Below are 13,068 nucleotides of genomic sequence, written 5' to 3' on the forward strand. Positions count from 1 at the left end.
CTAGCACGGTTTGATATGTTTTGCGTTAGTGATCGTCTCGATCTCTGCACCGATCTCAGTGTAGATTCAAAAGGATCTCCATACCCTAACTGCGGTGAGGAGGCCGGCAAGCACCGCGAGCTTGAGAGAGAAGAAAGAAGCTGCTAGGTTGTTTGGGCCAAATTCGTTTCACTTCAGGAAATGGTTTGTCGCGCCAGCAAATATATAGCCATCGCGTAGATTTTGTGCCATCGCGTAGATTTTGTGTCTTTTACTTATAGCAATTCTAGTAAAAACTCTACTTAACCCCCCTACTTTCAAAGTAAGGGCTGAGAATAAAAAAAACACACTCCAGCAGGCCCATCTCCCGCGAGTCGCTAGGGAGGCCCCTACTCGGCTCCTGCGCGCCGCCAGCGCTGCCACTGCTCCTGTGCGCCGCCGCCGTGGGCCGGGCCTGCAGCGCCATTCCAGCTCCGTACCGCCGCCGTCGACCGGGCTCGCAGCGCAGTCCCTCTCGTCGGCGCCGCCGCCGCAGGCCAGGCTCGCGGTGCCGCCCTGGTCCTTGCGCCATGGTGGGGAGCTCGGGCCTGCAGCGAGGGCGGATCCGGTGAGGAGCTCCGCGGAGACGAGGACCGCTCCTGTGCGCCGCTGCCGCCGCCGCCGCGCTCTGAGCCGGCCGCTCCGCCCCTTCCCTCCGTGCTCTTCTACCGCCCCGGTGTCCATGCCGCGGCCCTGCCAGGCCGCGCGGCCGGCCCCACGCACCGTCTACTCGGTTCCTCCGCGCCGCCGATCGCGTGCCTCTGCCTGGATCTCTATGCGCACCGCCGGAGGTTGGGCTCCCGTGCAGCCCGGAGCTTGAGCTCCGCCGCCGCCCGCGACCTCGAGCTCCATCGCCACCTCGAGCTTCGCCGGCGCCCGTGACATCGAACTCCCCCACCGCCTCCTCTGCATCGAGGGTGCCCGCCGCCCATGGTCACGATGCCGATGCAGGGGCGCCGCCGCCGTGGCCTCCGGATCCGGCAAAGGCAACGCCTTCCACGCCGTTGCGCGGGCCCGAGCACTGCGGCGTCCACCACCTGGGCGGACCTAAGCGGCACTACATCCACCACCTACAGGCACTACATCGTCTTCTACTACTTCAACTCGCCATCAGCTTCGCGGCGTCGCTCCTGCTCAGACTCCACCCTTGCTGTAGAAGGATGGCGGCAACATCTACCTGCTCCTCACGTGGGCGGTGATGCTCGGAGATAGTTCATGCCTCCATGGAGCCTCCAGGGAGAGAGGCTAGAGAGATGCAAGAGAGAGGCCAGAGAGATGCGACAGAGATGCGAGAGGGAGAGATGCATCGGGACCCGGGAGGGGGGAAAAGAAAGGGGTAAAAGAAATGAGACGCTGAAAGTTGGACCCACATATGATAGGAGAGTAGGGGCTGAAATTTGAGGACCGTTGCTGGAGCTGTGGGTAAAAATTATAGTTTCTAAAATAGGGAACCAAAATAGGAGCTATCCCTGGAGACGCTCACTCAGTTCACAACGAGGAGGAGTAGGAATAAAAAACGAAAAAACTTCAAGTTTTGCTGCACCTAGCCCGTGGGCCCGTCCCCAACCCCGGGCCGAAGCCCACACACACCGTCGAATAGGCTGGACCCCACTGTTTGGGCCTAGGTCTGCGGCCCGCCCGTTCCAAGTTGCGCATTTGGGCTGCGGACGCCTTTAATTTGGCGCGCTGGACGCAGGCTTAAATTGGCCTGCAAGTTCCCCTTGATCAGTTGTACTAGCTTGTCCTAAATTTGATTTGATTTGATTTTTGCTGCAGACTCCTTTATTTGATCCTAAACAAAATGCTACTGCATGGTATGGCTAATGTTTCTCAAAAGCATTACCATCTCGCAATTTCTGCCCTTTGCTTTTCTTGCTGTAGTCTGAACATTTATACAGGCACGGTGTTGTGCAGTACACATTCGTTGTGCCCATGATGCTCGCAGCCTCTTTCCAAGAGAGAAAGAGACCAAGAATAGAAGGCCACCCAAACAAGGGGCACCAGTGCTGAAACTTTGAGGAAAACATGTCCAGAAGACACGGTCAAATCCTGAAAGCCTGAGGCCGAGACTCGTCCAGCTGTCGAGCCCGTCAACGAAAGCCGGAAAGCCATGCATGCTTGGTAGCTGAATCTGAATGACTCTTGGAATGGATGATCGGCTCTTCCATCCACAATTCAGTCCTCCTGGGGGTGGTTCGGCAGGTTGAGGTGGTCGTGAAGAACAAGCTAGAGAGATGTCTACGCTGCCGGGCTTCCTGTCCGTGCGCGTGCTGCGAGGGGTAAACCTTGTTAGCCGTGATGCAAAGGGTAGCGATCCCTATGTTGTGCTCAACCTGGACGGCCAGGTAGACATGTTTATTAACTTGGTAACATGTTTATTAACTTGGTAACTTGCTCAACCGGAAAGCCATGCATGCTTGGTAACTTGATTTCATAGCTGATGGAATTTTTGAAAGTCTATCCGGATTCGGTCGATTTTCTGAACATTGTTGATCTGACTCCTTTTTTTTTCTTTTTGGCTTGCCATCTATTCTATTATTTACCTGTTCTTCAGAAACTGAAGACAGGTGTGATGAAGAAGACGGTTAACCCAGTCTGGAACGAGGATCTGACATTAGCTGTGAAGAACGCATCAACACCCATCAAGCTAGTGAGCATCTGCATCTCCTTGCTTGTCCGATCCAGCCCTTCAGTTCAACGATACCTCTTGCACAACTCAATGCAGGAGGTCTTCGACAAGGACACCTTCAGCAAAGACGACCAGATGGGCGACGCGGAGTTCGACATCGAGGCGCTGATGCAGATCATCCAGATGGACCTGGAGGACATCCGCAGCGGCACCGTGGTCCGCACCGTTCGCCCCGGCAGTCACTGCTGCCTGGCGGACGAGAGCCACATCATCTGGGAGAACGGCCAGGTGGTGCAGGACCTCCTCCTCAAGCTCAGGAATGTCGAGACCGGCGTCGTGCACCTGCAGCTCAGATGGGTCAGCATCCCAGGTAACAACAAACTGCAATACCACTGCTACTACACAGTACATTCAGATCACTTACTCTAAACACAGCAAGTTGCCAAGGGCACATGAACTTTACATTCTTGCTGTAGTAGATCACAAATGGTGAGTGCTGATGAATTTCCTTTTACGTCAGGCTAAAGGAACTGAACTGCTGTCAATGAATTTGCACGATAGGTATGCAAATTTTACTAGTAACATTTCATCTGGACCAGTCAATTTTGTGGCACCGAGAGACGTTTAACAGACTCAATCTGATGGTATTGCAGATTTGGCATGATACCCAATGTGAGCATTGGGAGGAAGACAATCAGACAAGCAATATCCATCCCGCATATCAATACTGCTAGATGCTTTTTTCAAAAAAAAAAAAAAATCAGTACCTACTACTACTTCAGTATTCTGCTTTCTTGTGTAACTGTAACATATACCGGGGTACATGCTATTGATTTACTCTATATGATATGACTATTTGACTCGATCGATACGACTCCAAATTATTGAACGAGTATCTTTGTTAGTGGAACCGGTTTGTTTTCCAGATGGAGGAAAAGTTAAGTTTTGTGGAGTGAAGATTGTATAGTGTCAAAAGCAGCGAAGCTGTTACTTTGCTTCAGTCTTCACTTTGTGCTGATTTATGTATGCGATGAGGATGAGGCCATGGGCCATTGTGAGGTCGTAAATAATCTGCACTCTGAATTTCTGTCCACGGTTTGCGATAGTTGTTGCATCAGTTGGTGTCTGACTAGCATCAGGAGCTACTTTTTACAGTCACCTGGTTGGTTGTTCTTCTTCAACAGAAATCCCCTTCCTCTCTTTGGTGTTGTTGACACCGGAGCGGAGAATCATCTAAAACTGATGGTCCTCTCTGCATGAAGAAAAGAAAGAGATCGGTGATAAAGAACAATGCTAGACCGATGCTTGTATTGATGGATCGCCATGTGCTTAAGAAATCGGTCAGCGAACGCAGCAATTGATGCTACCAATCTCTGCCCTCCATCCTAGGACGTGCGGCCTGCAACTGTTTGCTTTCCTCTCCTGCCATTGCATCGATCCTGATAAACGGTAAGGTATTGCTTCAGAGCGCGGGCAAAACATCCATCGCTGCCCATGGCTAGCAATGGCGTTGTCACTGAAGTTTGCGTTTCATTTTTTTTAAAGAATTATAATAGGTGCTCTGCTCTTGCAGTAATAGTGGGAAAAGAGAGGTCAAGCAGTTACAAGAGAGAAAAAAATAAAGAAGAAAAGGAACATAACCATGAACACAACACCCCAAAAGTACAAATCCAGGGTTAAACTTTACACCATGTCACGTCAAAGAGAATCTTAGTATTTAGAAGTATCAAATTTAATTGCATAACCCGGGGCTAAACTGCGAGATGAATATAATGAGGCATATTAATTCATAATTAATAGATGGTTAATGTAGGATCAATATAGCAAATCATGAATTAATTAAGCTTATTAGATTCGTCTCGCAAATAAGCACCTATCCGTGAAAAAAAAAGTTTTATAAACAGATTATATTTGATAACAAGCGCTAAAGTTTAGCCCGTAAAATCAAACAGACCACTTGTTATAACTAGTGATTTGCAGTTTCGTTCCAGAGTACGGGCTTCGCCTCGGGTCTTTCTACCCAAACGAGGCGGGGAGGCTTTGGACACGCTCTTCAACGACGTTGGGAGAGGGTCGTGCCGGCAACAGCGAAGGGGCAAACATCCTCTTAGGTTGCTCCGCTGTGCATGCTTCGACGGTATATCTTGTGTAATTTCGAATTCTGAATCTGTTGTATGTATGACGGTTCAACAGCTCCAGCTATTGCTATCGACCTTGTAGGGCGCTTTTAATAAGTGTGTCATTTATAAGGATATTTTTTTCTACCTTAATTAATTATAAAGATGTACAAATCTATTACGCATTTGATAAAAAAAAGATATAACTGACATAGGTTGTGTGCTTCTCCTATCTATCATGCGTTGAGTTGCAGTTGATTGCATCAACTGTTAGAGCATCTCCAAGAGTTTGCCATATTTTACTTGGCATATTTTGTGTTTTGCCGACTTCTAAAAAAATATGCCAAGTAAAAAAAAGAGCTTATCTCCAACAGTTTGTCATAATTCACTTGACAAATCCAGATCTAACTTACATCAGGAACCCTGAGAGAGAAACAAAATTATATTTATGTCCTTCCACCTCTTGAAAACTTAAATCAGGAACCCTTCTCTGTTATTTATTTCTTTTTTCACCCTCCCACCTGACTAGAAACCACGATGACAACCGCGCGCCGGGCGCGTATATTTACGCGCTGGAGGCTGGTTTTTCCCAAGTTGCCAAAAATTGCTAAGTCTTTTGCCAAACTGTTGGAGGAGTATTTTTAATGTTTTTGCTAAAAATCAAAGATGACAACTCGATTTGACAAACTGACAGAGATGCTCTTATCTAACAATCGTTAATCGAATGTTGCTGTAACCCACCAGCTGTTTGGTCTTGCCGAGAGTCAATTGCCTGCCATTGGTGGGCTTTGGATTGGATGATTAGTACAGGATTAGCGTAGGGAGGAGGGAAAATCAAGGAGTCCAGATGCCGGAAGGTTCTCGCGGTGACTGACTTGGGGTTGGACGGCCGATCCAATTTCAGCTTGTCTCGATTTATTTTAATTTATCTCCTCTCATATAATACTATTTATTCTCCTAGTCGGATTCAGCCGATTAGAGTGCGCCCCCACGTGACGTGGGTGCGGGTTTGTTGGGTGAGTTGGTGGGATCAGGTCAGTCGCAGCGAGCAGCGCAGAGGGCCGATCCGTGGGCCCCGCCGCCGGCGATCTCCAGCCACCCGTTGCTCCACGGAGTCGGCTCGAGCAAGACTGGCCTGGCCTTCTGGTTGCGTCGTGCCGAAGCGGGGGGCGCTCCCCAACGGACGGTCCAGATGCGCACACACCACACGGGCTTGGATTTGGACCGGTCCGCGGCCGACCTGCCCTGGGTGTACCCTACTGGTTGGCATTATTAAATTAAATAAACGCGTCGCCACGGGTAGGAGGCTTCTCCTCTTCTTCTTTCCCCACCCCGCACCGCGCCGCACCCGAAGCTAGCCACGAAACCCTTGTCGCCCTCGCAGCCGGAGCAGAGGAGGAAGAACCACAGCAAGCCATGGGCGGCGGCAACGGCCAGAAGTCCAAGATGGCCCGCGAGAGGAACGCCGAGAAGAACAAGGCATCCAAGGGTACGCACGCCCTACTAGATCCCTCCCGTCGATTCGTCTTGATCCATCTCAACTCCATGATGATGTAAATTGGGGCTTCTTCTCGATTCCTTGCAGGCAGCCAGCTCGAGGCCAACAAGAAGGCCATGAACATCCAGGTGCGTGCGCGATGCGGATTCGATTCCCCCCCTTCTCCTTTCCCTTTGGTGCCCCCTTGGCCCCCCGCCCGATCTGCCACCCTAGGCCTCTACAACTCATCGCTCCCTGCGATTTTTGCACTGACGAGGGATTGGATTCGATTGCCTGCCTGATTTCCCCCCGAATTTAACAACTACAACCACGCCCGGGGGGTCATGAGAATAGAACGCGCTTAATAATTAAATTAATTGCTCCCATTCGTCCATCACTTGATCCGAACCTAAAATCACGCGCCCAACCTCGGTGCACGCCGATCCACTAGTTTTCCGTTACAAAATCCTCACTCGTGTGTGTATGGACCTGAGCTTTTCATGGTAGCAGTGGGAGCTGGCTGCCTCGGTTGCTTCTACTCCTATACCTTCATAAGGGCTGCAAGTCCGCAACTCTTGCGTCCAATCGCAGGCATTATTGCCTGCACCTGTAGTGGTAAGGCGAGTTCACCGTACCAGCTTACCTATCATCAGGGAGATAGGTGCAACCAGATGTGTTAACCCACTAATCGTTTGGTCTTGTTCAGGAACATCAGAACGTGGCCCCCAGCTGTTCTAGCCTACCTCTTCAATTACCCATGATAGTGATAGGCAAGTCTCTACTGGAATAGAGTCCTTTTTTCTTAACCCCAGATGAACCTTGAAACTCACTAGTCACTACTGCACTGGAGGGCTTGGGTTTTCAGATAGCTCTTGCAAATAACAGGTTGGTTACCTGCTGTGTAATGTGGTTAACTGCATTTTGTCTGATGTACCGTACCATATATGATTTCTTCAAACATTTCTGATGCTGATCATCTTGAAAATTTCTTCAATGTAGTGCAAGATCTGCATGCAGACTTTCATCTGCACGACCTCTGAGGCCAAGTGCAAAGAGCACGCTGAGGCGAGGCATCCCAAGAACGACCTCTACCAGTGCTTCCCCCATCTCAAGAACTAGTATATGCCTCATCTGACAAGAGGCATATGCTCCACCAGAACCACAAAGAGAACTTCCGTGATCTACTAGTATTGTTACCGTCATCATGTACGTTATGACTGGTTGCTCTGTATTACGGGTCTGAACTGCTGTCGCTGCTGCTGGTTCGGTTGTGTTTGCCCCATCTAATTATGTAATCCTTCGCTGTCAACCTGTTGCATTACAACATCGATTGTGTGGATTTGTGATGCCCGTGCTTGCTCAATAATTTCACCGTGCTCTGTGTTCTAAATTTGGGCGTGTTGTGGAACCATGACATCTTGGGATTTTGATTCTAGAAGAATCCATGCCTGGATCTAATCTCGTCAGGCTGGCTGTAATGCATACATGTCACTATGATGATTAGTAACCAGAGGACTGACAAATCACCTGGAAGTCTATTTAAGCGAAAATTTTCAAGTCTTTGATTTCTTGGCTCAACCTTGCTAGCTAGTGGAAGGAAGGAAACATTTACAAGGGCAAGGGTGCAAACAAACATGGCATTTCTCTTCTTAAGGTAATAATGCGAAGAAATTGTCTACAAGAGCTCGTTGGAGTCCAAACAAAAGGTTGGGGGTATTCTTTAGTCTTTACAAGCTCAATAATACAGTAGTACAATCTGCCAACAGATAACCTTTTTATGGCAAACACCTTACATGAATAATGTTCGCAATCACATCTCAAGCTCACAACACGGATAATTTTGCGTTCCTTCTCAATGCGGTTAAAGACAGGCTACAACTGAGGCTCCCTCACAATCTTTTGTTTCTGTCAAGTGACCCAACCGCTATTATATATGATTGAACATCAATGGAGCGCAGCTGATGATCGGTTAGCGCATCTCTGCCCTTGCCTGTTATGCGCGTGTCCTGCTGTTCTCTGCTGCTCTCACTTGTTGGAAGTATGGGTGCACCTACAAGAATACAAGTATCCAGTATAAGATGAGACAGACGTGGCAACATTAATAAATTATCAAGAGGAAATACTATGCAGCATAAATCAATTAAATCTGTTGGGTCTTATGAATTTGCATGCAAAAAGCTCTGGCTCAGAAACCAAAATGCTCAGCCAAAAATACCATTCGCAACTGAGAATCTGGAGACCTTTTGTATCAGTGAGCAGGCAGTTACATTTGACCAAAATAAGCATAAGTACACTTACCATTGCTTCACGTGCAGTAAGCCTGTCCTGGTGATCATAACGCAGAAGCTTGTCGAGGAAATCTATGGCCTATAGATAAACAAAGAAATCAAGCTAGAGCCAAGAACTAACGATCCTAGTTAAGTAAATTTGAAATGCAAGAACCATTAGCGCACACCTCAGGAGATACTAGGTGTTGGTTATCCGCATTAATAAACTTCGACCAGGGTTTCCTGCTATGCCTGCATCCAAAAAAGGATGCAAATGTACTTTCACATAAATAATTATCTTGCATCACAGGCCTGGTGAGCCACGGTATATTGGTATACTGTACCTTCCAACGAGGGCTTCAAGCTGAGGGTCAAGCTCAATTCTGTACTTGTTCAAATAAGCATTCAGCCCATCTGTTCCAAGTACCTGATTAATGAAGGAATGTGACAAAAATTAATGCTGATGCTTCAAAAAGTTCTGCAGATATAGCAGCAGTAATGGTCCGATGACACAATATATCAGCAGATATGAACAAACGAAGCAACAAGTAAATGTGCAGGCACAGACTAAAAGTAAACAACTAATTATTTCCAGAGTATAAGTTCATTCAAAAAAGAATAGCCCAAACTGTTGCTTCTGAATGCAACAGGGCTAACAGCGACAGATAAAACGATGTCGCTGGCTACAGCACATGAAAACATAAGCAACATAGATAGTTAAATGAAAAAAAAGGCTGAAGTAATACCTTAGCAATCTTAACAAGTTGATCATGGTTGTCATGGCCATAGAAAAATGGTTCCTTACGAAATATCTGCAGTTGGCAGCATATGGTCAACAATAAAATATCAGTTATTTCAAATAAAGCTCCCAAAATATATGAAGCTATGGACAACTAATAGGTAGAATAATCATGCGAAAAATACCATTCCAGCAAACATGCAGCCAAGACTCCACATGTCCAAAGAGTAGTCATAATCTTGCAAGTCAACAAGAAGCTCAGGTCCCTTGAAGTACCTGAATTCCAGGTGAAAAATAACAAATGAAAACGTTGAGAAAGAAAGGTTGAGGAAGATCGAAGAGAAAATACTGCATGCTTTAGAGTCAATTGAGCCATATGATTCACTGTGGAATGTCATTCATTTTATTCTGTGACAACAGAAGTCATATAGTGCATTCATAATATCACCATTTAATGTAATGTTCTTAATCTATATGTTTACTGAAAAAAATGTGCATGAATGAACCACAACTAACGTGAGTTCCAAACAAGAGAAAACAACTGCAATTTAGTCTTGCAATAAAGGCATAAGAATTAAGAAATAATAGTGCATGAAGTATATTATGGTCTCACTAATTGCAACTTCAAAATTGCACACTACAAAGGTTTTGCCATTAATTAGTCAGTGCAATAATGCTGAACTAGCAATACAATATATTTTTTTTTTGAAAGTAACCAGCAATTACTATTGTGAAAGGTCTGCAGCTACCTTGAGGCAACACGGACATTATATTCCTTGCCAGGATGATAGAATTCAGCAAGGCCCCAATCTATCAGCCGGAGTTTACGAAGCTCATGATCTATCATAACATTGTGAGGCTTCACATCTCGGTGCATGATACCTTGTGAATGGCAGTAATCTAATGCCTGTGCACATAAAACAGAAACAGTAAGATAATGGAGCCAGACTCACTAATAGTTACTTGATAATCAGATCAAAAGTAACTTGGTGTGGTCATTTGTTACATACGCAGAGTTCCCATTTCCTTCACAACGAACCCCAAAAAGAAACTATTGGGACATTGGAACTCAACAGCAGATATAGATAATTCTAAATAACCAATGCTTCTTTACGCAAACAACATAAACCAAGCCTTTACCCCAGAGCAAACTGGAGTTACCAAGACTTCTTTAGAGAAGGAAATATATTAGCCGTTAGCCTGTTATGCAATAAGAAAAGGATGAGAAAGAATCAAACCTTGAGTAACTCATAGATGTAATAGCGAATGTCATAATCTGTCAATGTTGGGTAAAGCACTTTGAAATCTGTGTTGTTGACATATTCAAAGATCAAGCTGGGAGTTTTTGAGTGCTGATCCCTAACAATATCAAGCAGCTTCACAATATTAGGGCCTCCACAAAGATTCTGAAGGATTTTAATTTCTCTTTTGATCTGCACCGCACGAGAGGTGTAGGTTAAAATCTTGATAAGAATGCCATCAAAATCTGAACATGTGTAATGAAAACAGTAGCCTGTTCTTGCTAAGCCAGTAGGCTCAAGGGATAACTATAAAGAACAAATAATAGGATTCAGGTCTACCTTCTTTTTCTTCACAGGCTTCAGGATCTTGATGATGCATTTCTCATTGTTGTTAACATTGATGCCCTCAAAGACTTCGCTGTATTTTCCTCTACCAACTTTCCTGACAACTTCATAGTCATCCTGCTCACTGATCAAAGAGATATTATACTTGTCAGAAACAAATAATTTAATGGGTTAGAAAAGATAACTGCACAATATAGTAAAAAAGTTTAAAGCTGTCAGTCACAGCATGACTGTCCAAAGGACTGAGAGTAATAACTAAATAAATGATTTAAAGTATAATTGCAATCATCATTATAAATATCAAGTGTTGACTACAATCTTAAATTAACTCAAGGAGCTACGCCAATTCAGTAATACAGAAACCATGGGGATTGCAGTAGATTCCATTGCATGAACTGGATTTTATTCATTGTGTGCTGCTCTACAGAGCTGTTAATGCAGCTGCAAAAGAGTTGTAGTTTGCTCCTTTTTTCCTTTAAGACTACACAGAATCAGCACATATGAAATAGCCATATATGTTCTGGGCTCGGAGATAACAGTAATAATGGAAGTTGGCTGGCTGCGGTTCCGAACATTGAAACCAGTTTAATGGAAGCCAAATCAATCAACAAACTGCAAAACTAAGGAAAGGAACACGCCGTCACGCAAGATCACCAAACTAACCCAGCTTCTTAATTAAGTTGAATGGCGAAAGTAAGATATTCGCAGCATAAGCATGCGATGAATCTTCCATTAAATCTCTCTTAAATAAATACCTTGAGCTCATAAATAACCAAAGTTCGGCAAGGCGCTAGGCGTTTTCTAGGCGGTGGGTCACCGCCTAGAGCCTAGGCGAGCCTAGGCCAGCCTAGGCGTTAGCAAGGCGTTTTCTAGGCGTTAGTATAGACACATAAATATGTTTAAAAAAGAAAAAGAAAACAGCAGATAACTGGACTTCAGGGAAGAGAAAGGCCCATAAAACAGTAAACGGCCCAAAGCCCAAGTCCCAAACACCTTATCAGCTTATCCCTTTCTCCTCTGCTCGGTCTCCCGCAATGCATACGCATACAGCCGCCGCCGCCGCCGCTCGTTCCCTCCCGCATCTCTCTCTCCCCATCTCCTCTGGTCAGCGAGCCGCCTGCACGCGCACGCCGCCCGCCGCTCCTTGCCCCCACCGAAGACCTCCGCTCGTCGTCCGCTCGTCCTCTTCCACCAGCGACCTCCGCCCGCCGGCCGCCGGTCTTCCTCTCCCCCACTGGTGACCTCCGCTCGCCTATCCCTCCGCCTACCCCTTAGGCGAGGCGGCACCCCTCCGCCCAGCGCGTAAGCGCGCCTAGGCGCACCTAAGGCGTCGCCTTGCCGAACTTTGTAAATAACGCTTCGAAACCTAATAATCAGCGGCGGATAGCCGGATACAGCGCGACGGGAGGGTGCAATTAAATAGAACCTGTGTTATCAGGGAGTTCAACCAGCCTAACTAACTCATTACCATGCCAGTTGCCCAATTACTACTAAATTGAACATGTGTACCAAACAAATCACACGATCCAATCAAGATAAGCATGGGGGCAATCACAACCACGTCTCTGAACTCCACCTGAACAGCCTACTACTGACCCCAACCTTACGAACCGACCAAACAATTCGCCACACGGACATAAGTTCGTACCGCGTAGAAAAAAAAACGAGACTTTAAGCTAGGGTTACGCGCGCCAGGAGAGGAGGATTCGAGGGAGGGGACGGGAAGGGATGATGACTGACCCCCATTGGACGGTGAGCGCCTCGTAGTCCCAGTACTCCTTGGGGCGCAGCACGTTGACGTCGGTGTAGACCCTGGCCTTCGACATGGCGGCCGGCCGATCGGGATCCGCCGACGGTCGGGCGAGGCCGATCGATCGGTGGGGCGCGACGGCTCCGGGAGGGAGCGCGCGGCGGGGAGAGTGTGTACAGCGGGCTGGCGGGGCTGGGCGCTGGACAGGCGGCCACCACCGCCGGCGGCGAGGCGGGGGCTAGGGTTTCGACGAGGTGGGGAAGGGGGGGAGAGGAGGAAGGAATCTGCTCCTTCCTCTCTTTCCTCTTTCTCCCGGAAAAGAAAGGAGTTTTGGGATTAAGGGGGGACACGTGAGATGCGGTGGCTGACGTGTGGGCCCCACGGGGCTTTGTCCACCTGCGGGGGATGGCGAGTGGAAGCCGAAAGGGCAAGGGAAAGGGACGGCGGGAACCGGATGCAGTTACCTCCCCTCGAGTTGGTCACTG

General features: G+C 47.3%; 3 protein-coding genes across 4 annotated transcripts; 2 read left to right on the forward strand and 1 right to left on the reverse strand.

The window, feature by feature from the left end:
• Nucleotides 1-887: 887 nt before the first annotated feature.
• LOC120659070 (GTPase activating protein 1-like) lies at nucleotides 888-3,076 on the forward strand. The gene is made up of 3 exons (XM_039937135.1): nucleotides 888-2,363; nucleotides 2,573-2,668; nucleotides 2,744-3,076. Exons 1-3 carry the CDS (start codon nucleotides 2,253-2,255, stop codon nucleotides 3,074-3,076), a joined length of 540 nt encoding a protein of 179 aa, XP_039793069.1. The 5' UTR covers nucleotides 888-2,252.
• Nucleotides 3,077-6,003: 2,927 nt separating this feature from the next.
• LOC120659221 (uncharacterized protein At2g23090-like) lies at nucleotides 6,004-7,607 on the forward strand. Of its 2 annotated transcripts, XR_005668938.1 has the most exons (4): nucleotides 6,004-6,253; nucleotides 6,350-6,390; nucleotides 7,241-7,462; nucleotides 7,516-7,607. XR_005668938.1 is itself a non-coding variant. In XM_039937278.1 (3 exons), the coding sequence occupies exons 1-3, from the start codon at nucleotides 6,181-6,183 to the stop codon at nucleotides 7,358-7,360; spliced, it is 234 nt and encodes a 77-aa protein (XP_039793212.1). In that variant the 5' UTR covers nucleotides 6,004-6,180; the 3' UTR covers nucleotides 7,361-7,607. The 2 variants fall into 2 exon arrangements, 1 of the variants encoding a protein (XP_039793212.1); XM_039937278.1 differs by having other exon boundaries at nucleotides 7,241-7,607.
• A 255-nt stretch (nucleotides 7,608-7,862) lies between these two features.
• LOC120659220 (casein kinase II subunit alpha) lies at nucleotides 7,863-12,923 on the reverse strand. The gene is made up of 10 exons (XM_039937277.1): nucleotides 12,574-12,923; nucleotides 10,828-10,957; nucleotides 10,486-10,680; nucleotides 9,997-10,154; nucleotides 9,433-9,523; nucleotides 9,255-9,320; nucleotides 8,853-8,935; nucleotides 8,697-8,760; nucleotides 8,540-8,608; nucleotides 7,863-8,291 (listed from the first exon to the last, which is right to left on the reverse strand). Exons 1-10 carry the CDS (start codon nucleotides 12,657-12,659, stop codon nucleotides 8,235-8,237), a joined length of 999 nt encoding a protein of 332 aa, XP_039793211.1. The 5' UTR covers nucleotides 12,660-12,923; the 3' UTR covers nucleotides 7,863-8,234.
• Between the last annotated feature and the right edge of the window lie 145 nt (nucleotides 12,924-13,068).

This window comes from Panicum virgatum, chromosome 2N (genome assembly GCF_016808335.1).
Source record: "Panicum virgatum strain AP13 chromosome 2N, P.virgatum_v5, whole genome shotgun sequence".
Taxonomy (NCBI): Eukaryota; Viridiplantae; Streptophyta; class Magnoliopsida; order Poales; family Poaceae; genus Panicum; species Panicum virgatum.